Consider the following 26546-nt stretch of genomic DNA (forward strand, 5'->3'; position numbering starts at 1 on the left):
TCTAATACAATATTGAATAGTAATGGTGATAGTGGGCAACCTTGTTTCACTCCTAATCTTAATGGGAAAGGTTCCAGTTTATCACCATTACATATGATGTTTACTGATAGTTTTAAATATATGCTCCTGATTATTTTAAGGAATAGTCCATTTATTCCTATGCTCTCAAATGTTTTTAGTAGGAATGGATGTTAGATTTTGTCATATGATTTTTCTGCATCTATTGAGATGATCATATGGTTATTAATATGGTCAATTATACTAATAGTTTTCCTAATATTGAACCAGCCATGCATTCCTGGAATAAATCCTACTTAATCATGGTGTATTATCCTGGGGATGATTTTCTGTAGTCTTTTTGCTAATATTTTATTTAAGATTTTAGCACCAATATTCATTAGGGAGATTGGTCGGTCTATAATTTTCTTTCTCTGTTTTCAACCTACCTGGTTTAGGTATCAGTACCATGTCTGTGTCATAAAAGGAATTTGGCAGGACTCCTTCAATCCCTATTTTTTCAGATAGTTTATATAGCATTGGAGTTAATTGTTCTTTAAATGTTTGGTAGAATTCACATGTAAATCCATCTAGTCCTAGGGATTTTTTCTTAGAAAGTTGGTTAATGGCTTGTTCTATTTCTTTTTCTGAAATGGGACTCTTTAGACTATTTACTTCTTACTCTGTTAATCTGGGAAAGCTATATTTTTGAAGGTATTCTTCCATTTCATTTAAGTTATCGAATTTATTGTCATAAAGTTGGGCAAAGTAACTCCTAATTATTGTTCTAATTTCCTCTTCATTAGCGGCGGGTTCTCTCTTTTCATTTTTAAGACTAACAATTTGCTTTTCCTCTTTTCTTTTTTTAATCAGATTTATTAAGGGTTTGTCTGTTTTGTTGGTTTTTTCATAGAACCAACTCTTAGTTTTATTAATTAATTCAATAGTTTTTTACTTTCAGTTTTATTAATCTCTCCTTTCATTTTTAGAATTTCAAGTTTCGTGTTTGTCTGGGGGTTTTTAATTTGTTCCTTTTCTAGCATTTTTAGTTGTAAGCCCAATTCATTGACCTTCTCTTTCTCTATTTTATGCAAGTAGGCCTCTAGAGATATAAAATTTCCCTTATTACTGCTTTGGCTGTATCCCACACATTTTGGTATGATGTCTCATTATTGTCATTTTCTTGGGTGAAGTTATTAATTACGTCTATGATTTGCTGTTTTACCCAATCATTCTTTAGTATAAGATTATTTAGTTTCCAAATAATTTTTGGTCTATTTTCCCCTGGCTTTTTATTAAATGTAATTTTGATTGCATTGTGGTCTGAAAAGGATGCATTTACTATTTCTGCCTTACTGCATTTGATTTTGAGGTTTTTATGCCCTAGTATATGATCAATTTTTGTATAGGTTCCATGAACCTATACTCCTTTCTGTCTCCATTTAGCTTTCGCCAAAGATCTATCATATTAAATTTTTCTAGTATTCTATTTACCTGTTTGACTTCTTTCTTATTTATTTTGTGGTTTGATTTATCTAATTCTGAGAGTGCAAGGTTGAGATCTCCCACTATTATAGTTTTGCTATCTATTTCCTCTTGCAGCTCTCTTAATTTCTCTTTTAAGAATTTAGATGCTGCACCACTTGGTGCATATATATTTAATATTGATACTGCTTCATTATCTATGCTATCCTTTAGCAAGATATAGTGCCCTTCTTTATCTCTTAATTAGATCAATTTTTGCTTTTGCTTGATCTTAGGTGAGGATGGCTACCTCTGCTTTTTTGGCTTCACCCGAGGCATAGTAGATTCTGCTCCACCCTTTTACTTTTATGCTGAATGTATCACCCTGTTTCAGGTGTGTTTCCTGTAAACAACATATAGTAGGATTCTGGCTTTTAATCCAGTCTGCTAACTACTTCCTCTTTATGGGGGAATTTACCCCATTCACATTTATGGTTAAAATGAGTAATTCTATATTGCTTGCCATCCTGTTAACCCCCTGCTTATGCTTTTCTCCTTTCCTTCCCCTTAACCCCCCTCCCCAGTATTAAACTTGTGAGCACCACTTGCTTTTCACAACCTGCCCTTTTTAGTATCCCTACCCCACCTTAAAGTTCCTCCCCCTATTTTGCCCCTTTCCCTCACAATTTCTGTATTCCCTTCCCCTTAGCTTACTCCTTCCCTTTTCACTTTTCCCCTCCCACTTTTCAGTGAAGTGGAAGGAGTTTTACCATAAATCGAATATGTCTATATTTTTCTCTTTAAGCCAATTCTAATGAGAATATGATACACACTATGTTCATCCCCCTCCTTTCTTTCTCTCAGATATAATAGGTTACCTTTGCCTCTTCATGAGATGTAGTACCACTACTTTACCTTTTTTATGATATAATTTCCTTTCCATCTCTAGTTTCTAGAACAAATTATACATGTGTTCTTTATATATCTTTATGGCAGAAATATAGTTCTCAAGATTTCTTTTTACCTTTTTAGAAATCTCTTGAGTTCTGTATTTGGAGATCAAACTTTTTGTGTAAATCTTGTTTTTTCATCAAGAATAGATGGAATTCATTTATTTCCTTGAAGTCCATCTTCTTCCCTGGAAAAAGATGCTCATTTTTGCTGGGTAAATTATTTTTGGCTGTATACCAAGTTCGTTAGCCTTTCAGAATATCATATTCCAAGCCCTTCTGTTATTCAGTGTGGACACTGCTAGATCCTGGGTTATCCTTATTGTGGCGCCTCCATATCTGAATTGATTTTTTTCTAGGAGCTTCCAATATTTTTTCCTTTGTCTGATGGTTCTTGAACTTGGCCACTATATTTCTTGGCGTTTTGATTTTAGGGTTCCTTTCAGTAGGTGATCGATGAATTTCTTCAATGTCTATTTTACCCTCTCTTTCTAAAACGTCTGGGCAGTTCTCTGATAATTTCCTCGAAAATAGTGTCCAGGCTCTTTTTTTCCTCATATTTTTCAGGGAGTCCAATTGTTCTCAGATTGTCTCTCCTGTATCTATTTTCCAGGTCTGTTGTCTTCCCAATAAGGTACTTGACATTCTTTTCCATTGTTTCATTTTTCTGGTTTTCTTGGTTTTCTGGTCATTCACTTCTATTTGTTCAATTCTGGTTTTTAATGATGTATTTTCTTCACTCACTTTTTTTTATATCTTTTTGTAATTGTCCAATTGAGTTTTTAAGTGAGTTTTTTTGTTCTGTGGAATTTTTTTCCATTTAATTTTATTTTTTAGAGAGTTATTTTCTTTTTCCAACTCTCTAATTCTGTTTTCCTTCGAGTTGGTTACCTTTTCCAACTCAGTAAATTTGGTTTTCAATGATTTGATTTCTTTATCCACTCTGTCTTTAAATGCATGGGATGACTTCTCCAGACTCTCTTGCTAAGCTTACCTTTCCTTTTCCAATTTCTCTTCTAACTCTCTTATGAGAGCCTTTTTGATTTCCTCTGTGAGAGTTTTGTGTATTGAGGAGCAGATCATATCCCCCTTTGGGGAATTCCTCTGGAGACAGTCTGTTTTTAGACTCCTCAGGGTTTGAAGTCTGCTCTCTATCCATATAGAAGCTGTCAGTAGAGCCCTTTTAAATGTTTTTATTCATTTTGTCAGAGCAGAATCAAAGAAAACAAACGGACAAAAAAAAAAAACAAATGGTCTGCTTTTTTTTGGGGGGGGAATGGGGCTGGATGGTGTTACTGGGCTTACTCTACAGACTGGGGGGGGGGAGCAGCAGCAAGGTACTAACAGGACGATGGCTGCGTCTGCACTCTGAGGCACTGAGTCACTGAGTCACTTCAGGTGGGGGTAGAGGTGGCCAGGTCTGAGAGATGCTAGCTTTTTGGGGTTTTTATTCTTTACCTCCAGTATTTACACCCTCTCCGCTGCTCCTGGCTTGCTGTCAAGACAGAATATCCACACTGGGGTAAAGGTCGTTCTGCAGAAACTGAAGAGATTGAATCCCTCACCTCTCTGGTCTGAGCTGTGTGAGCTGCCTGCCTCACTCTGGCTGCTTGCCCTCAGCCTGTACCCAGTCTGTTTGTCCCCTCCCCCGAGCAAACATAGACCTTTTCTGGTGAATTTCAAGGATGTCTTCTGTTGGTAATTATTTGTGGGTTTTTTTCCAGTCAAGCATTAATTCCGGGCCTTGTCATGAAGTAAATTCTGAGAGAAAACGCGGAGCTCAAGCAGCTATGTGTTTCCTCTCCACCATCTTGGCCGGAAGTCCCCCATTTTCTCTTTTAATTGTTATGAGTTTGGTTTTTTTTAAACAAATAAAATACACAGTATTAAAACAATTACATGTAGTTAATAATTTAAAAAAATAAATGAACAGACCTCTGGTTAAAAATCCCTCTACCATATATAGAAATATTTGTGGCAGCCACTTTTTGTAGTGGAAACTAAGTGTATACCCATCAGTTAGAGAATGGTTAAATAAGCTATGGCATATGAATGTTATAAAATATTATTGTTCTAAAAGAAAAGATTGGCAAGATGATTTCAGAGAGGCCTGGAGAGACACAAACTGATGCTAACTGAAATGAGCAGAATCAGATCGTTGTACACGGCTACAACAATATTATATAATTATCCATTCTGATGGATATAGCTCTTTTCAACAATGAGATGATTCAGACCAGTTCCAATGATCTTTTTATGAAGAGAACCATCTACACCCAGAGAGAGGACTGTAGGAACTGAGTGTGGATCATAACATAGCATTTTCACTCTTTTTGTTGTTGTTTGCCTTTTTAATTTGGTTTTTCTTATGCAACAAGATAATTTTGGATTTAACATATTTTTACCATGTTTAACATAGATTGGATTACTTACTATCTAGGGAGAGGATGGGAGCAAGGAGGGAGAAAATTGAAACGCAAGGGTTAATGTTGAAAAATTATCCATGCATATCTTTTGAAAATTAAAAAGTTTTAATAAAAAAATTAAAAATATAATAATAAATGTGTATTTAGGTGGAAAATTTACAGCTGAGTGATCAGGGAAAATTTAATGGAAGATGTGGAATTAAAACTGTATTTTAAAAATATATATAAGATTCTTTTTTTTTTTTATGCCCTTTTCCCCCATCACTGTCGCTTTCCATTGAAATCTACTTCCTCCACACATACACTTAACATTGCAATAGAATTCATATTTATAACAAATAAGAATAGCTAAATATAACAGATCAACAAATTGGCTTTGTCTGAAATATATTTGGCAGGAAGGGGAAGATGAATATTGGGAAGGGGCCTCAATTCCACCATATCTCTTCCAATTTATCCTATACATAACCTTGTTTATAAATAATTATTTCCATGTTGTCTTCTTTATTAGATTGTGAGCTCCTTAGAAGAAAGTACTTGCCTTTACCTTTCATTGTGTCCCCAGTATTTTCCTTACCACATAGTAGGCCCTTAATATATGTTCATTGAATGACTGACCTTCCTTTAGAGACGTGGAGCATACTTTGCTTATTAGAACCCTAAAATCATGATTAGGCAATAAGAATTCTAAAGACTTTGTTTTGTTTTTCTCTATGTTATTATAGTCATTGTTCAAAGTAGTTACCTACTAATGCTTATTTTTTCTTGCACAAGTTTTTTTGTTTTTCTGAATGCTTCATTTCTTAAAAAAAATAATATTCCAATATATTAATATACTATAGTTTGGTCAGTCATTTTTCAATTGATGGGTATTCACTTTGTTTTCAATTTTTTGCTATTACAGAAAATGCTGTTAAAAGTAATTTCTGAGGCAACTAGATGGCACAGTAGATAGAGCATCAACCCTGGAGTCAGGAGGACTTGAGTTCAAATGTGGCCACAGACACTTAACATTTCCTGGCTATGTGATCCTGGGCAAGTCACTTAACCCCAGTTGCTTCAGCAAAAACAGACAGACAGACAAACAATTTTCTGTATATATGCAACCTTTACCTGTCTTTGACTTCTTTGAAACATATTCCTATTTGTAATACCATTGGATCAAAAGATATGTAATTTATTTGTAGCATTCCAAATCGGTTTCCAAAACAATTGAAGCACTTCATAACCCCTGCAACATTTTATATTTTTGGCTTTTATCATCTTTGCCAATCTGATATATACATGTTGTTTTGATTTGCATTCCTGTTATTAGTGATTTCCTTGTACTTTTCTTTTGAAAACTTCCTGTTTATAATCTTTGATCACTGGCTTTTGTCCTTATTTTTTTGGTTCTATTCCCTTTTTATTTTGAATATTAAACCTTTCTCAGAGATACTTGCTACCATTCAAGTTCTCCTCAAAATATAGCTATAATAATTTTGTTTGCACAAGTACTTTCTTATTTTATATAATTGAAATTGTCTATTTTAACATCTGTGATTAATTTTTTTCATTGAAATAAGAATTCTCTCTGCTCACTGTAATTATATGAGGTACCTTCTATTCTCCTTATTTTGTTGTTGAAGTGATGATATATTTACATTTTGATCAAATATCTATTTGGAATAAAACCAAAAATGAAATAGTCCCTCAAGAAGTGTATATTCTACTACAATTATGTTTTTCTATAGGAAGATTAAGTAAATTCTTAATTTGAATCATTACAAACTGGTTGCTTCTTGCTCCTTACTTGGAAAAAAAACCAAGGCTTCTCTGTTTAATTTCTTTAGTGATGACAACATCTGGATGCACCATAGGTAAAAGATGTGGGATGCTCTCCAGAATCTTGGCCACAGTCGAATAATTTAAAAATACTATCAACAGACCATGTTTCTATTGTACTTCTAGACTCCAGCATTAGGTGAAGCAAATTAGACTGCAATATCAAAGAATCACATACACATACACAATTTCAGAGTTTCAGATAAATCCAACATCTCAGAGTAAGAATAATGTTAATATAACATTTTTCTTGGATAATGGTAGTATGAAGTATATAAATGCTGTTATTTAACTCTTTGTCAAGAAGTAAAGCTATCAAAGGATTAAAGTATCTAAGTCAGTATTTTACTTCCTTAGATAAAATAAAGCTCACTTTGACTCAAACCTTTTCTTGAATTTGAACGTTTAGTTCTTTTCTATGATCTCATATTTGTTTACAATTTTAGAAAGCTTCCACATTTATTATTTCTTTGGTTTTCTTGCAGGATCAACATATTTTTGGTTACTACTTCTCTGCTAGGATGTCTTAGACATCTGTGTATTTGGATTCCTAATATGTTAGTAAGGTTTGGTAAGGTTTACCATTGCAGATTCCTGTTTTTCTATTCTGATCCTTTTCTTTGATTTTGCAGAATTTATTCACAAATACCTAAAGTTGTTTACTAGATCTGGAGGCCATGTTTCTTTCTGTTGCTACTGTTTTTCCTGATGATTTATCTGTTTATGTTCAAGGTCTTTGAGTTCTTTCTCTATTCTATGGTGATTTCAGTCTCCCCCCTCTCCTTTATTTTCTATTATCACTTATTTCCTGATCTCTTCCCTTCTGATTTTGGTTTCCTTGAGGATTGGTTCTCATAGTATCTCAGTCTCCTTCCTTACTGTAGAACATACTCTCTCCCTAACCAGAAGATAAAATCATGACAAAGGTCCTGATACCAGGAATCTTTTTTACCCCTTCACAGACCTCCAGTCTCTTGTCTCATTGAAGTGACTTTACTAGAGTTACTAAGTTTCAGTCTCCTGGACATACCCATATCCCCAGTACTTTGACATCATCTCTTGCACAAAAGCTTTGTTGTCTAGAGTGGCCTTCACTTCAGTCCTGCCTTCTTATAACTTCTTTTATGGGATAAAGGAATTCATTGCTGTTTCATATAATGCTCTTCACTATTAATAGGCGTTCCTAAGAAAAACTAGGTTTGGCTGGAAAGTTTCATGATGCCTTATACTAGATAAAAGTCATTGCTTTAATTTCTCTTGACATTATTAGAATACTAATGGAGCACACAGGCTATTTGTTCCAATTATGGGACAGTCCATGGTTTTTTCGGATAAATTTGTTTTCTGACTTTTTTACTGATTTTTTACTGATTTTCTATATCATGTGGTATGTGCTTCTCAATTACCCTTTTAATGATCTTCATCTTTGGTGATTGTAATGTCTCATACCTAATAGCAATATAACTACTACCAAAAGAATAAAAAGGTGAGTCTTTGTTTTAGAGAGAAACTTGGGGGTATTTTTAAAAATTGAAGGGAAAACCACTTCCCTCTCCTCCTTTTTCATTTTGTGCCTAATTCAATTTCTTTTCTCTCTTAGGATTTCAAAATTGACAAAGCAATTTATTTTTTCCCCATTTAATAGTAGTTTATTTTTTCCAATTACATATAGTTTTCATTATTTAGAATTCACTTATTCACTTAAGATTTCAAGATTCAGATTCTTTTTTTGCTTCTCTCCTCTCCCCAAAATAGCAAGCAATCAGATATGTTATATATGTATAATCATATTAAATAAAAACACATTATTCATGTTACAAACCTAATTAAATTTCTATTGGCAATGTCTGTCCAAGAAAAATATTCTGATGAATAAAGTCTATAGGTTTCCATCTAACTGCAGTTATTTTCCATATTTGTCATTTCTAACAATTTTATGGCTCTGGAGTAGAATCTCAAAGTTGCTTTAATTTGCAATCATTTTATTATTATTAATGATTTAAATAATTTTTACCAAATAGTTTTTGTAACTTGAATTTCTGACCATTTATCTATTAAGTAATGTCTCTTTACAATGATGGTTAGGGGAAATATGCTTACCTAGAGATGACCCTAAAAAATTAAATAAAATGATATGATTATATAAATTTGAAAATGTCTTACATGAGCAAAATAAAATGCATTCAGAATTTACTCAAACAATTAAATGGAAAAATCTTTACATTAGATTGCTTTGATAGAAGTCTAGTATCCAAGAATAAGAAGAGTCAATTGAAGGAGTTATAAAAAGATAAGAACACTCATACATTATTATTGGAGCTGGGACATAATACAACTCCTTTAAAAAGCAGTTTGGAATTATGCTGTAACAAAAAAAATTATCCTAGATATCATAGATTTAAAAATCTTAAAATAAAACTGTCCAGATCTTTTAGAATCAGTCATGTGAAAATAGAAGATCCAGCAGATCTTCTGAGACCTCAAAGTGAAAATTCCCCAAAATATTATATCCCAAATCCAGAGTTTCTAGGTTAAAAAAAAATACTTGAAGTCACCAGAAATTCAGCTTCAGAAGAGTCATAATCCTGACCACACATGATTTAGAAAACATCACTATAAAGGAGCAAATAGCATGGAATATAGTATTCCATAAGGTAATAGAGATGGGCTTATAATCCAACAAAACTGGGTATAATCCTAAAAAGGAAAATTTCCTGATGAAAATATCAGAGCTATATAAAAAATTTTGTGCTATAAGAAGTAATAGAGGATATAATGGATTTAACATATATTTTTACTATGTTTAACATATATTGGGATTACTTACCATCTAGAGAAGAAGATGGGGGAAAAAGGGGAAAAAATTTGAACGCAGGGTTTTACAAGAATCATTGTTGGAAATTATCTGTGCATATGTTTTGAAAATAAAAAGCTAGATTAAAGTAAAAAAAGAAGTAATGAAGGGGATGATTTTACAGAAAACTGGAAAGATTTATTTGAACTGTTATAGAATAAAGTGAACAGAACCAGGAGAACAATTTCACAAAGACAGCAATATTACATAAAGACAAAAACTTTTAAATAATTGGGAACTATGATTAGGGTAATGATAAGCCACTTTCATAGAGAACTAATGTTGAAACATACTACCCATTTCCTGATAAGAGAGGTGAAGAATTCATAGTCCAAAATAAGACCTTTATTTAGACATGGAAATTTTGTAAATATTTGTAACAAGATTTTGGGGTTTTTTTCCTTTTCATTGTTAAGAGGGAGAGTAAAACAAGCAGATTTTTTCTAATTGAAAAAAATATGTAATTTCAGAAAAGAAAGGAATATTTTACATTAGTAAGATCATAAATCCACTTGTCTTTGAGTATTGAATGGGATCAAGGATCTCATTAGTCACTTATATATTGCTAGCTTGAGCTAAAAGATTTAACTAATTGATAGTTCTATCAAATTTTTTAGTCTGTTTATCATCTAATCTATAATGAATTTTATATTTTAAAATTTCTTTGCCAATTTAGTGGGCCTTAAACTTATTTTTTCTCTGATTATTACAGTATGAATGCTTTTAAACTTTTAATTAACAATTTATATTTCAACCTTCAAATTTTTTTCATAGTCTTTTGTTGACTCTTAACACACAGTATGTATTGGTAGCTTACCAGAAAAAGTACAAGCAGCTTTGCATGGCACTGAAGGCAGTGCTCACTGTGACTCCTATTTCCTGCCTCATCTGTACCTTAATTACAGCTGTATGTTTCTATGTTTATATTTCATGGCTCAACACATATAATACTTTCTCAGCTCTATACCATTGTTCACACTGTTCTGCCTACCTCTAACATTACCTCTCTTTCCCATATGGCAAAATCCTAACTCTCCTCCAAGACCCATTAAAAATATCACCTTTTCTATCCCAAAATTAGCCTTCCCCTAAAGATCTGTAGTATTTTTTTTCTGTAACATATTTAATACATACATAGACTGCTTGGTACTATAAATTATATTTCATGTCCATGTCTTCTCTCCCAAGCTTCTGAGGGCAGAGACTTTGTCTTATACTACTTTGTGTTCATTAAGATGTCTAGTCTACTGCTTTAAAAGTAGCAGTAGTTCAACATATATTTGTATTGCTGTTGCCTGCATGTAACCATGCAGAAACTTAAAACTCTCCTCTTAAGGCTTTGCATAATTATATGCTGGAAGCTATATATAAGGAGCTATGCTCCTTTAAGCTTTATTGAAAACTCTAAATTAGTTCCCTTTGTATATAAGCTTTATCCTGTTTTATTCTATGAAGTAGTAAAATCTACTCCCTTTGTATTTTCTCTTTGGTCTTGTTGACATGTAGGTAGAATAACTTTTAGGCATAGTTGATTTGAATACTTTCCTTTTTTTAAGTTCTTTGGAGTGAGGAAAATGGATGCAAAGTTACTCTTTCTTTACCTCTCCACAGGTATTTGTAGTGGGGAGTAATATCAAAGAGGCTGTAAGAGACCTGAATCTGAACATATACGAGGGCCAGATTACTGTTCTTCTAGGACATAATGGAGCAGGAAAGACCACTACTTTGTCCATGCTTACAGGTATGTTTGATCATCCAAGAAACCAAGGATTTGCTGTCCACAGTCCTTCAGGCCCTTACCTTTATTATTAGAGCTAAATTTATTGTCATTACAACATTACCCACTGAAAGTCAACTTTCTTTTCCCTCAGTTCTTCCTTGATAATAGCAGAGCTATACAAGAATCTTAATTAACCTAATCTGGATGAGGAAGGACTGTCCATTATCCTCTAGTCTTCCAAGTCTTTGGAGTTATGATACAGACTATTAAAGCTTATAATCTTGGGATTTCCCTTTTTTCTAGGTATAGAAGTACATGGCATTTAGAGAGACATGTAAATCCAAAAGAGATTTATCCAAAGGACTTTGAATATTATGATAGAATTCCATAGTATTCTAGTTCTATATAAACACATCAACAACAGAATCATATCATCTTCCCTCTAATGTATCATTTTCATCAGTCAAGGGATTTGGAATAGTAATAAAATCACAGCTTGAACACCTAGCCAAAAGTTTGGTACATTCATAAGTTGATTGTTGATTGAGTGATTATTAAAGTCTTGTCCTGATTGTAGAAATAAAACTAATTTAACTTTTTGGGCAAGAGTGGTGGCTGATAGCAGCTACACTCTGTAAGAGGTAACTCCCTAGGTATCTTAAACCCATTTCTTTATCTTCTTATGGACAGTAGTGCTCTTTGGGTAGCTGCTAATATTTTTCTCCTACTGTACCTATCATCTTGAACTCTAAAACATTTTCTAGGAAACTTCCAGTTCTGTAGAGAATTATTAATTAAGATGAAAGTAGGCCAGCTAAATCAGATCTATTGCCCCAGAGCATCTCTAGCTCATGAATTCAGCATGAATGACTAGTTTTAATGTGTCACTGTGAAAAATTGAGTGGACCTCCTAATTAAATGTATTTATGTTTTTAGCTTTTAAATTGAAGTCATTCCACATTCACCCACTTTTACTCTAGTATGAATCCTTTATTGTGACAAAGAACACTGAAGCAAAAATATCTGGTATGGAGAAACCTGGTCTAACAATGCAGATGATAGTCTATATTAGCTGTCACCTACCTCTTTCCTGTGAGGGATATGTTTCATTATTTCTTCTTTAGGACCTTTAATGGTTTTTCCATCTCTCAAAGTTCAATTTTCCTTTGGTGATCTTTTAATTTGTACTTTTGTATCATTGAATATATTATTCTCTTGTTCTGTGTATTTTGTTCTGCTTCATTTCCTACAAATCTTCCGTTATTTCTCTGAATTCTTTATATTGATCATTTCTTACATGCAGTTTTTATTACTCATCCTTTGGTTTCAGAAAAGACAGATGCCATCTTGGGGAGTATCATGATTTGCATGTGAATTGTACTTAAATGAGGCAGAGTTGCACAAAGTTGTCACTCACTTTTCTCATCATAATCTAGAAGCAAGACAAAAGTCAGGGTGACTGGAGAGGGTCCAGGATTCACTGGATAATGTTGGCACCTTTAGTGTCTAACCACGTTCTAAGCATTCCACAGCATTTGCTTTGGCTACATTGAATTAATGATGAATTAAGTTCTCATCCATCTAATTACTAGGGAAAGTTGTCACATGCTTGGAGTAGATAAACTCTTAAGTTGCTAACAGAATTTAAGCCTATTAAGCATAATTTAGCTCACCTGCCAAAACAGCTTACTGAATTATGGATGTTATTCATGCTCCAACTTCTTGGAACCACAGGTGAGAGTTGGATGAAAGCAGACACCAAAAGGGAACCACAGGTGAGAGTTGGATGAAAGCAGACACCAAAAGGGGAATGAGCAGCCCTGAAAAGGGCTCAAAAGGCTCTCACACCAGAGGTATTAGTCCTCTCCAAATGCCTCATGTGCCTCAATATTAAATCCCTATGCTACAATTTTTCTACCATTCCCATTTCCCAAATATAAATTTATTTTTATTTATTTCCTCAAAGAGGGTTGCTATGAACATGAAAACACACACATATACACTGTGCAGACCACTTCATAGCTCCCACAGTGCATCATTTTGCCCAATTTTCCCATCCTTCTTCATCTCTATTAATTTGAATGGAGATGTAGTTATTTTATTTTGCATTTCTCTCATTGATTTTAACTGTTTCCAAGTGGTTATTTGTAATTTGCATATCTTAAATACTATCCTTTGATATCTATTGGGAAATGACTTTGTCATATATTTGTGTCAATTCACCATATATTTTAGATAATCATATTTTTATCAGTAATATTCAGAGCAAAGATTTTTTTCTCCTCTACAGTTTCTCTTATAAATTTGTCTTTATTGATTTTTCTTCTTGCAAATGCTATTTTAAAGATTGGTTTAGTAAAATATCTTTTATGATTTCCTCACAGGGCCTAGAACATAATAGGTGCTTAACAAATGTCTGTTGACTCCCTATCCTTTAAGTAAGAAATCTGTATTTAGATAGTTATGAATGGTACTTGGTCTTATTCTCATCTCATTCTTTTTCCTATGGTATGACTAAAATTCTGGACATATATTTTGAGTTAATTGTGGTAGAAAAGACAAAATAGTAGATTAAATCCAATTTCTAGTGGACTGTTTTATAGTTTTCCTCAAAATTTTGTCTTAATAGGGACTCCTCCCTCTAGTAGTTTTTTTGCAATTAATAAATAATCAAGTTTCTCCATTAAAATTATAGGACTCATTACCTACAGTGGACCCTATTTCTAATTGATTAATCTGTTTCTCTGTTCTACTGTCTGTCTATTTATCTATCAGTCTATCTATTTATGTAGATAGAGATATATGTATTCAATTGATCTGTTGGCTATCAATAGATTAGAGATAGATAGATATTGATCAGTCTATTTCTCAACAGTGACTAGGATTGTCCACAGGGAACCTTTTTTAAACACCACTTATAGTTCTTGTGATATAAATTAAATTTCTAAATCACATGCTGGCTTAACAAATATGTTAATACCAAACTGATGAAGTGCTGCAAGATGGCAGAAGTGTTTGCCAGGTGTAACAGGCACAAAGTGACATTTTTACACTTACTCTCAGAAAAGATTCAAATTAAGTTGTATAAACACTAAATTATACATTTATATATACATTCATATCTAATCAGTATATCATAGCTCAGTGAAAAGTATCAGTTCAAAAGTTATTTTTTTAGTCTCTATAGCCAGTGCACTGTTTTAAATCATAATCATTCACTATAGTGGTATCTCAGCATGTGATTGAAAAGAGAAGATAAAAATTTTGCTTTTTTTGCCTTAGCAAAGCTCTCATCCCATTAGTAATTGCTTTGGAAGTATAGCATACTTCCATATCACATACTGGTATGTGATAGAAATATCAACAGGAAACACTAAAGATTTTTTAGCAGGAAAATGACATGATCAGACCTTTGTCTTAAAAAAAGCATTTGAACATCTTATTTTAAGGCTGAATTTAAGAAGGGAAAACCTGGAGGCAGGAGACAATTATGATAATCCAGGTGAGAAATGATGAGAGCTTTCATTAGAGTGATCTCACATGAGTGGAGACAGAAGAACATATGCCTGAAATGTTGTGGATGGAATCAAGAACTTGGCAACTGATTAAAATGTGGAACATAAGGAAGAGGGAGATTCAAAAATGACTTCAAAATGTATCATCAGAGAGACGTTGGAAAGATAAATTGAGGATCAAAAATGTTGAGTCTAATTTGGACATGTTGAAATTGAGGTACCAGCAGGTCAGGCAGGTAGACAGTAATTTCCAATGTGGAATTGAAGTATAAAGAAGAGACTGCATAGTCATGTTTCTGTCCATGTCAATAATGAATTCTATTATATGATCACATTCAAATCCATGCTATTCAAAGTTATAATGATATGTAAAATATGATAATTGATTCTAGTTCAATGGAAATATAATGTGAATTGTACTTGGAAAGTAGGTAGCTAAAGCAATCCATATTAAAAAGCTTCTCACACATTCTTAACTTTTCTGTAGAATGGGTAAAAGACATTCAGGAGTCTATTAATTAGGAAGCCATTAATCAGTTTCTACAGTTAAGATTTTTTTTCTAGAGAAACATCACACTCCTTTATAACAAATTATTTCCACAACCATTCCACCTCCAGTATGACCTTTGCTATAACCCTCTCTAGAAGGCTTTTCTATTAGTTTTCTTTCCTGCTAGAACATGGCTATTACAGTAACTTCTCTTTTGCTAGTATACACCATAGCAGTTACTTTACAACATTGTTATCAGGATCAACTGAAATCATGTATGTAAAATATTTTGGAAAACCTCGAAGTTTTATTATAATCATCACTATTATCATCATTTTAGTTGTTTTCAAGACATCTATTCCATTTTGTAGGGGAGGCAGAACAGATTTGTCATTTGATCAGCATAAGTATAGAAAATATTTCCAGAAATCCAACATGGCAACTCAACTGTAATTTAGTCTTTAAGAGTTTCCTGGGAGCATTGAGAGGTTAAGCCACTTGACCATAACAACACAGTTGATGGATGTCAGACACAGGATTTGAAGAGAGGCAGGACTTCCTAATGCTCAACCCTTCATATAATATACCATACTACTATCTCTCACTTTGTTCCAGATGTTTTGGTCACTAGTGGTGACTTCTAGTTAGACTATAATATAAAGGAGAAAATTATCTTCACTGTCTCACAACTTAAAAGCTCATCTATTTGTTTCCTGCATGTGACTTCCTTGTTCTTAAGACTTTTATAAATGCGATTCCTTATATTTTGAGGAGCTCCCCATTTCAGCCACTATTTCAGTCTTAAATATTATTTAAAACTTGTGTTTATATCATCCTCACAAAAAATTTAAATGCCAGCATATTAATCTTATCATATAGCATATATGATACTCAATCCCTATCAAGTCTTCACTGAGAGACAATTTCTCACAGTGTAATAATATTCCATTGTATTCATATATCCCAGTTAGTTCATGATTTTCCAGTCAATAGCACCTATTTTGTTTTCTATTTTTTATAACAGAAAAACTAGTATTATCAATATTAAAATACATACAGACTCTTTTTCTTATTTCCTTGGGGTATAAATCTGGCTAAAAGAATATGAGTAGGTTGTTAATTTTCCTTGAATAATTACAGTTTTCTAGAATGATAAGAACTTTTGTGTTTGACTTGTTTATTCATTTTGAGGTGTTATTGTGGTATTTGGTGAAAAGAGCCAGATTTTTCTAAATCTGGCATCCACCAAACTTTAAATTTTTTTCCAATGATTCTTGTTCAGTACTTCTGTTTTCATACTTCCCTATCTATTGGCTACATGCTCAGGTGGCCCCTAGCCTTAAAAAAAATTGTTTGAGCCGGTCATCCTCATATTGTATATCTTCTTTTCTTGCTGCTATACTCCTAAAAGAATTACCTTTACTCATTATCTCCTTTTCTTCACTCCTTTGCTTCTCAGCTCCTCACAACTGATTACTTATCATACTATTGAATTTACTTCAACAAAAGTCACTAATGATCTATTGATTCAAAATAACCTTTCAATCTTCATCCTCTTTTCTTTCTTCACCTTTTGATGCTACTTTCCACCTGCTTCTTTTATCTTGCTTCTCATGATACAGCTCTCAATTCCTTTTCAGTCTCTTGTTAATTATCCTTGTCCTACTATCTAAGCATGCATGAGTATCCTCCAAGGCTCAGGTTAGAGTTCTCTTTTCTTTTCTTTCTATACTCTCTTCCTTAGTCACCATCTCAATAAATTCATCCTTAATATATCTCCCTTGGGTTTCAGTTCCTTGTCTCCCAACTGCCAGTGAATTTCCTTCTCTGTGTCCACATAACTTTCCTCAGGTTTCATCATGTCCACAACTGCATTCATCAATTTCTGATATCACTCTCCTGACTTGCCCTATTTCTTCTGGTAATGCAACCATCTTTCTAGTCACCTAGCTTTGAAACCTTGGAACCATTTTAAATTATTTTTTCTGTGTCACCTCCCAGTCCAATCACCAAGTCTTATCATTCCACTTTTGCCACATTTCTCATATCTGTTTCCTTCTCCTCATTCTAACAAATACTACTATAGTTCATATCTTAAATTACTTCTTACTTGACTACAGTCATCCTTCATGTAGTTGTCAAAATAATTGTTTTAAGATTCAGATTGGAACTAGTCATTCTTTTGTGTTCAGAAACTTTCAATGATTTCTTATTGCCCTGGGATAAGATCTAGACTTTTCAGCCTATCACTTTTCCTTTAGAATATCATTGCAGTTCTTTCTGGATTTTTTTCATATTGTTCCTCTTTATGTGCCATACTTTACAGCAAAATAGGGCTAGTAGTCCTAAGCTCAATAGTCACTAAGCATTTATTAACTGCCTGCTATGTGCCAAGCAATGTGCTAGGCACTAAGGATATAGATAAGATACCCTCTGCCATCAGGGAGTTTATCATGTCTGGTGGAGGCCAGGAGGAGAAGGGGAGAGACAAAACAAAAGGAAACTGAAAAATTAGGGTGGGAGTTAGAGAAGGTACCGTATGCAAGAATATAGCAGAAAAGTCAGAGAAGGTCCCAAAATAGTACAGCCAGTTGAGAAATGAGATGTTCTGAACTAAGCTACCTTTTTAAATATGGTGTTTGGAGTTCACAGTTCCACTCTCCCATAAGAGGTATAAGAAGAGACAGAAGTGAAAAGGAGTCAGGCAGTCATGAAGTGCTTCTGCTCTTAGCTTTAACCTGAGAGGAGGCCCAAAAGCCTGGGAATCTACCAAGCTTCAGAAAATACTTGGGGTAAGGATGTTCCTTTTCCAGTAACACTGGTGCTTTAACCCCTCTTTTTCTGGACTAGGCAGGAAATTTGCTGCTGCTAGGGAGGATCGATTTAAATTCATGGCCTGTTTTCCCTCTAATCTCCTGGGGGTAGGGAATGAACAGTTCTCTCTGTCTCCTTTACTTCTTCCTTTTAGACCCTGACTGGTTGTATTCTGGACGTAGCTTCTGGAGTCCAGAAAAGAGGCTGGACAGATGGATCTATAATACTTCCTTGTGTTGTCTAGAGAACTTGAAAAAATCAAAATCTTTCTCATCTATCTGTGCTTAATTCAAATGCTATCTCCTTTAATTTTCTCTAATACCCCAGGGGAAAGTCTTTTCCACACGTACATTTCCTTATTGTGTTTTCTCTGGCTCTCTTCTTTGCCCATATCATTCTCTTCCATATATGTTATTGATCTTTATTCATGACAATCCCCCCAGTAGAATATAATCTCCCTGAAACTAGGAACTATACATTTTTCATTATCTGCAGTACCTAAATCATTACTTTACATATAATAGCATTAAATAATTTTTTATTGAATCAAATTGATTAAAGTAGAAGGGATTCATTTAGTCTGGGTTCTTATGGGAACTTCAATACAGAAGTTCTGTTACTGCAGATAAGCTTCTGAGATATTTTTGATTGGTCCTAGGTCTGTATCCTCCTACAAGTGGACAGGCATATATCAATGGCTTTGAAGTCACAAGAGATATGGTTCAGATCCGAAAGAACCTGGGTTTATGCCCTCAGCATGACCTCCTGTTTGATTACTTGACAGTATCTGAACATCTTTACTTCTTCGCTATGGTAATCCAAAGAAAAAAATTTTTTTTTCCTCTTTTCACATCCTTGAAGGTGATGGGTCTAAGAAATATCAGCCTTAGAATGTCCCAAAATAGTATTCCCTTAGATTTATAGCTGGAAAGGAACTTTCATGTAGTCATTTAGTCATCTAGGCCACACCATTCTACAGATAAATGAGGCTTAGGGGAGTTATTTGATTTTCCCATGTTTTAAAAGGTCCAAATCTTACACTGTTTACAGTACATAGCACTGCCTTAATCCTTTTAAAATAAAGTCAGACTTGGGGAGGAGAATATCTGAAACTAAAATTATTCAAAATTGTAGCACTGTAGTGGAGTGGGAAAAATATTTGGATCTAGGGTTAGAAGAAACACTTAAGTTCACATCCCAGTTCTGTCACTTATTAAGCATGGAGTAAGTCACTTCACTTTTATGGACTTCATTTTCATCATCTGTAATATGAGAGTGAATTATCTCTAAGGTCACTGCTAGGTTTAACTTTTAAGATTTGTATTCAAATTTAGAAGACTACTTAAATCTTCTCTATTGGTGTTTTAGCTGAAAGGATTTTCTAAAAAGAAGTTAAATAATGAAATTGATCGCATGTTGAATATTTTTAACCTGGAAGAAAAGCGCAATGCATTTTCTAATTCACTAAGTGGAGGAATGAAGCGTAAACTCTCCATCAGTATTGCACTCGTAGGAGATTCTAAGGTACTGAATCTTGTCAAAATGATCTCTACTATTGTCTGATTAGAAACATCAGCTAATGGAAAACTTAAGAACAATGTTGTAAACATAACCCTCTAAATAGATCTTCCTAAGATATAATTAGTGAAAAAATAATAATAATGGTCTCATAGGAGGTTATGAGATTGGTATGGTAATAAGACTTCCAAGAATTAGCTCTGACTTAGCCTGAACTTCTCTGTAGTCAGACATGACTCAACCACTTTGTCTTTTACCTTAACCAAAGAAGTGAATGCTAAGCAAATCTAAGCTGGGAGTGATATAGCACCTGTTACCATTGTCACAAATTCTTTTTCTGGTCTATAGGTTGTAATGCTAGATGAACCTACAGCTGGTATGGATTTGATCTCAAGAAGGGCTACCTGGAATCTCCTTCAGCAGCAGAAAAGTAGGCGTACCATCTTGCTGACCACCCACCATATGGACGAGGCTGACCTGCTGGGTGACCGCATTGCCATTATGGCCAAAGGAGACCTGCAATGCTGTGGTTCTTCACTATTCCTCAAACACAAATATGGTCTCTCTTTCTAGTTTTTACTCCTTTTGATCCTATCTATATATTGCTGCCATTCTAGCTTTCTTAGTTAAAATGTTAGTTGTAATTCATAATGAATTTCTTCAAAACAAAAAACTAAAATGGTTTCCTATTTCCTATTACATTAGAATTAAATTTCTCTGCCTAAACTTCATCATCTGTTATCTGACCCCATTCTAATTCTCCAAATTAATTTACCACTATTTTCTAATATATACATCTTCCACCCCGATTAGGCAAATCATATCACTAGCCCACAAATATATCATGCTATTTCCACTTTCTGTATAAAATACACTACCATCTCTAATATCTTAGCCCCTTGTTTTTTTTGATTGAACAATTCAAATATTCACCTTAATGAAAGGACATAGTTTACAGGTCACTTTCATTTTAATCCCTGAAATGTGCTTAATTAGCATTCTTTTCAGAATTGATGCAGGAAGTATATGGCCTACTTTTGAAGTCATTGCTCTAGAAGAGCTCACAATCTAGTTAGAGGCAAGACATATGAAACAGTTATAATATGTTATATAATTAAATTTTTATATTGTTTTGTAAGACTTTTTAGAAAAAAGATCATTGTGAACTGGAGTAGTAGAGTAAGATTTTGAGTTGAAGATGAAATTTTACCTCTAGAATACTCTGTAGAATGCCTTATATTCTGTAGAATAAATGGTGTTTGAGTTATTAGAAGGGAGAGGAGTGAGCATTTCATGAAGAGGAAGCAATGCAAACAATTCATAGGGGTGAGAGTGGTCATGTGAGTCAGTAAGAAAACCAACCTGAAATAAAGGGTTTCCAAGGAAGAATAATGGAAAATAAGGGTGATAGAAACAAGGTATTAGAGAGATCTAAGGCTAAGTTGTGACAGGCTTGAAAGATTTGCTTTTGATTTCATTTTATTCAATAGGCAATTTAAGGCAAGTTTTTAAGTAGATGAGACAAAGTTTAAATGTTCTTTAAGTGGTATAAGAATGAATTTTGCCAAGATAATCATCTGATATCGTTGGTAACCAGAGTAAATTATCACAATAGCTTAGAGAAGGAAGAGAAAAGAGCAAATGATACCTGTTTAGTGCTAAGTAATGAGCACAAGCCCCTGAATTTGATTGGTATGAGAGAAAAGATTATTGGAAAATTAAATTTAAAGACTTGAGGTGATGCCCTCACTATAGATTTTGATTTGCAAGTTTACTTTTTCAAAGGGAGGTTTCTTCTAGTTTTACATCTTCAATAGGTGTAATTGCCACCCAGTCAACAATGGTATCTGCATTATAGATTATGTATCCCATGGTCTAATGCCAAGGCTCTCCTTATGCTTTGAGATAAAAAAGAAAATTAGTATTGATGTTTAAAATAAATTTCAAAATCTGTGAATGAGAAATATTTTGAATTTATAGGAGTATTTAAAGAAATATAACACATACATGAAAAGCAGGGACTTTTTACTAATCTTTTACTAATATTAATCACAATTTATTTTAGATTTAGGACCTTATTAGTATAAACTTTATATATGAAAGCATGAGAATGTGAATTCCCTAAGAAATGAGATATAGAAAGAAAATAGCAAAAAACTTGAGAATGAAGCCTGAATTAATACTTATTGTTATGAAATAAGAGGATAAAGGGAAAAAAATCTGGAGCTATAAAAAAAAGTATTAGAAAAATAAAGAGAAGAGAAAATTTCCAAGAATGAGGTATTCAGCAATACTTAATGAAACACAGGTGAAGGACAATGAAGATGTTTATGAAAAAGCTTTTGGATTAATCAAGGTCATTGTTGACCTTTAATAAAGCAGTTTAAGTTTGATGGGAGGACAGAGAGGCAGAATGGAAGGTATATTACAGAAGTTTTTCTTCCCTAAAATTCCATTTTCTACTATCTCTAGACCTAGTGCCAAGCTCTAGGTAGGTATTACTCTCTGCAAGAAATTACCATGAGCAATTTTTGCACAAAACTCCAAATTATCTTCCCTACAAATGTCTTTGGCCTTTACTCCAACAGTTAGCAACCCTAGGGTTTTCTTCATTTGCTTGAAAATACCCTTTTCTAGGTTAGGACCTATATTTAACATTTACCATCTGAAGGGAGAAGACATGAGAGTCACATTTAGAGGTTCTAGGGAAAATATCTATAATTCTAACCAAGTTACAAATGACTCTCCAGTTCCCTTTTCCTTCTGTCAAGGGTAATAGAAAAGTAAAGCTTTCATTTGGTTTTTAAAATTATTTCAGGTGCTGGATACCATTTGATCATGGTGAAGGAACCTCAATGTAAAATAAAGAGAATTTCCCAGTTGATTTATCAGTATGTACCAAATGCCACAATGGAGAGTAATGTCGGAGCTGAGTTATCATTTATTCTACCCAAAGAGAATTCTCACAGGTATGAATCCAATAAGTGTTGAGCTGATTATATTCATACTTTAATTATTTGGTTACTTTCCCTGTATTCTTCATGGTAGGCACCTGGATACCTGACTCATCATGACCCTGTTTAAGGTTTTCTTGGGAAAGATATTTGAGTAGTTTTGCCATTTGACAAACAAAGTTAAGTGACTTTCTCAGGGTCACAGAGCTAGATAGAGTCTCATATCAAATTTGAACTCAAAAAAAATCTTTGATTCCAGGCCCAGAATTCTATCCAGTGTGCCACTTAGCTGCCTCATTTCTGTCTTGTCTTTGTGCCAAGAATAGGCACATTTCTTAAATTTCCTAAAAGGCAATTTAAATATTGAAAATCCATACCTTGAAAACTGCTTCTACAGCAGTTACATACTTTTTTCTATATATATATATTTTTAATAACAGGACATAACACCACAAACCAGAAAGTAATCACTATTTCTAGTTGTAACCTTTTTATTTCAATATATCATGAAACCAAAGTTTTCAGTTTTCAAGTAAGGGGATTTCTTAAATAGAACATAATCCACCCATATTTAATTTTACTGTTATTTATTTATTTATGTTTATTATTGTTTATTTGTTGTTCTGTATTTTTCTCTTTTTTGATGAAATTATTTGATCCACTTTTATTTCTATTGTGGATTTTAAAATCTTAGGATAGGATGAGAAGATAAGTTGTTTAAACAATTCTTATTTATATTCAACATATTTAAAATTATTTTTGAATACTCTTCTATTAGAGTAATATCTATTAGATATGAAAACTGTGCTTTGTTGCTAAGTCTGTGCCTTAGTCTAAGTCTCATTGTTACTAACCTTAAATTCCTAAAAACAAAAATGCTATTTTTTATTCTTTTTTTCCCTCTCTTTAGCCTTCAAATTCTTACATATTTAATTTAATTTTTTGTAATTTAGCATTTTTATTGCTAAATATTATTAAATATATTGGATAAATGTCATAATTTTCTTTTATTTCTTTTAAATTATACATTGTTGAGATGGAAAGCCAAGATAGCAAAGCAAAAGCAGGGACTCATCTGAGCTGTCTCCTAAAACTCTCCAACTACCTGTAAATAATGACTCCAAACATTTTATAACAGACAGAAGACACACACACACACACACACACACACACACACACACACACACAACTGTATTCAAACAGTTTTCTAGCCTAAGACAATTTAGAAGATTAGCAGGAAAAATCTTTTGCACCAGGGTGGGAGAGGATAGCCTTGGTTCCATTTAATAAAGAGTGGGCCTTGGAGTCTCTGAATCAATGGCTGCACTGGCAATTTCCAAACCTCTTAGTTCATAGACACCAAAGGCTACTTGGAAAATCAGCGATGAATAGAAGCTAATGACTATGAAAAATCAAGAAATAAAACTAAATCAAAAAATGAAATTTGGGACATTATACTCTATCCTTGACATAGTTTAACAAAGTTTAAAGCCAAGTAACAGGCTGAGAAAATTAGCACACAACAGAAAAAGATTCTGATCATAGAAAGTTACAATAATGACAAGGAAAATCAAAACACACAGAGAAGATAATAGAGTCAAAGCTCCTATATCAAAGCCTCCAAGCAAAATAGGATTGGTTTCAGGCCATGGAAGAGCTCAAAAGGAATTTTGAAAATCAAGTAGGAGTTGAGGAAAAACTAGGAAGAGAAATGAGAGTGATATAAAAGTAAATACTAAAAGCTAATGAAGAGAGAATGCCTTAAGAAGCAAATTTGGCCAAATAGGAAAGGAGATACAAAAGTTCACTAAGGAAAATAATACTTTAAAAATAAGAATTGAACAAATATCTAGGATATACTATAACATATTTAACATGTATGGGAATGCCTGCCATCTAGGGGAGGGGATGGAGGGGAACAGAAGGGAGTGCAAGGGATAATGTTGTAAACAATTACCCATGCATATGTACTGTCAAAAAATAATATAATTATAAAATTAATTTTAAAAAATAAAAAAAAAAAGAAATGAACAAATAAGCGCTAAGGACTTAATGAGAAATCAAGAAACAATAAAGCAAAACTAGAACAATAAAAAATAGGAAATTTTGAAATATCTCATTGGAAAAACAATTGACTGGAAAATAGATCAAGGAGAAATCATTTTTAAATTATTGGTCTATCTGAAAACCATGAAAAAGAGCCTAAACATCATCTTTCAAGAAATTAGCAAGGAAAACTTATTTGATACCCTAAAGCCAGAGGACAAAATAGAAACAGAAAAAATCAACCTATCACCTCCTAAAAGAGATCCCAAGATGAAAACTCCAGGAATATTATCACCAAATTCTAAAACTCTTACATAAAGGAGAAACTATTGCAAGCATCCAGAAAGAAACAATTCAAGTATAATGGAGCTACATTTAAATCAATTACATGATTTAGCAACTTCTACATTAAAGAATCAGAGGGCTTGGAATATGATATTCCAGAGAGCAATGAAAATAAGATTATGACCAAGAATCACCTACCCAGAAAAGCTGAATGTTAATTTTTCAGAGGAAAAAGTAGACATTCAATGAAATAGAAAACTTTCAAGCATTCTTGATGAAAAGACCAGAGCTGAGAGGAAAATTTGACTTTCAAATACAGGTCTTAAAAGAAGTATAACAGGAGGATTGGAAAAGGGAAATCATAAGGGATTTAATAAGCTTAAAATATTTACATTCCTATATGGGAGGATGATACTTGTAACTCATAATAACTTTCTCATTATTAGGGTATTTAGAATGAGTATATATAGACAGGGCATGGATATGAGTTGAATATGAATATGAAAAATAAGGGGTGAGAGAAGAATGTACTGGGTAAAAGGTAAAAGAAGAGGTGGAATGGCCTAATTATATGCTATAAAAGAAGCAAGAAAAAGTTTCCCTGAAGGAGAAGCGGGGAATCTATTGTATCCTGCAGGAAAGTAGTAAAGGAATACAAGAAAGATGGTGGGGATAATAGAAGGGCATTTTGGGGGAGGGGTGATCAGAAGCAAAAAAAAACTTTCGAGGAGGAACAGGATAAAAGGAGAAAGAATAGAGGAAAGACTAGTTGAAATTGTAAAAATAAATTTGAAGCAAGTTTCTCTGGTGAAGGCCTCATTTCTCATTTCTCATTTTAGAAAACTAAATCACATTTATAAAAAATCAGAGCCATTCCCCAATAGATTAATGATCAAAAGATGTGAACAATTTTCACATGAACTAATTAAATTATTTATAGCCATATGAAAAAAATAACTTATTGTTGATTAGAGAAATGCAAATTAAAATACTTCTGAGATATTCTCTCATATCTATTAGATTGACCAAAAAAGGAAAATAACTGTTGGAGGGAATGTGGGAAGAATGAAATATTAATGCATAGTTGGTAGAATTGTGTACTGATTTAATTACCTTTAGAGCAATTTGGAACTGTGGCTAAAGGGGTATAAAAAACATGAATTCCCATTGACCTGACAATACCATTAGACATATATCCCAAAAGAATTTTTTTAAAAAGGAAAAGGATGTATATGCACAAAAATATTCAGGGCAAAGAATTGCAGATTGAAGGTATGCCCATCATTTGGGGAATGGCTGTGAATAAATTATGGTATGTGATTATGATGGAATATTATAGTTCTATAAGAAATGATGAACAGGATGCTCTCAGAAAATCTTGGAAAGTCCTCCATGAGCTCATGTAAAGTGTGAATGAATTAGCTATTCTCAGCATTGGATCACCCTGATCCAAGACTACTCTGAAGAAATTATGATGAAAAAATGCTATCCATACACATAGAAAAAATTGATTATGTCTGAATATAGATTAAAGCATACTTTTTATATTTTTTATTCTTGAGAGTTTTTTTGGGGGTAGGGGAGATCTATGTTTTCTTTTGCAACATGACTCCATAACTTCACATATAACTTCTTAGTGGGAGGAGGGGAGAAAAGGAAGGGAAATATGGAGCGCTAAAAGTTTTAAAA

At 33.3% G+C, this 26546-nt stretch overlaps 1 protein-coding gene across 4 annotated transcripts in view; it reads left to right on the forward strand.

Moving 5' to 3' along the window:
• LOC141550393 (phospholipid-transporting ATPase ABCA3-like) overlaps positions 1–26546 on the forward strand; it is a 187647-nt gene that overhangs the window by 84996 nt on the left and 76105 nt on the right. For 3 of the 4 annotated variants that reach the window (XM_074280994.1, XM_074280995.1, XM_074280996.1), the window contains exons 12-16: positions 11127–11256; positions 18713–18867; positions 19423–19578; positions 19921–20131; positions 22391–22541. In XM_074280994.1, the coding sequence (XP_074137095.1) occupies positions 11127–11256; positions 18713–18867; positions 19423–19578; positions 19921–20131; positions 22391–22541 (803 nt within the window). The remainder of the gene's footprint in view (positions 1–11126; positions 11257–18712; positions 18868–19422; positions 19579–19920; positions 20132–22390; positions 22542–26546) is intronic. The other variant, XM_074280997.1, reaches the window with a different exon arrangement.

This window comes from Sminthopsis crassicaudata, chromosome 1 (genome assembly GCF_048593235.1).
Source record: "Sminthopsis crassicaudata isolate SCR6 chromosome 1, ASM4859323v1, whole genome shotgun sequence".
NCBI classification, from domain to species: Eukaryota; Metazoa; Chordata; class Mammalia; order Dasyuromorphia; family Dasyuridae; genus Sminthopsis; species Sminthopsis crassicaudata.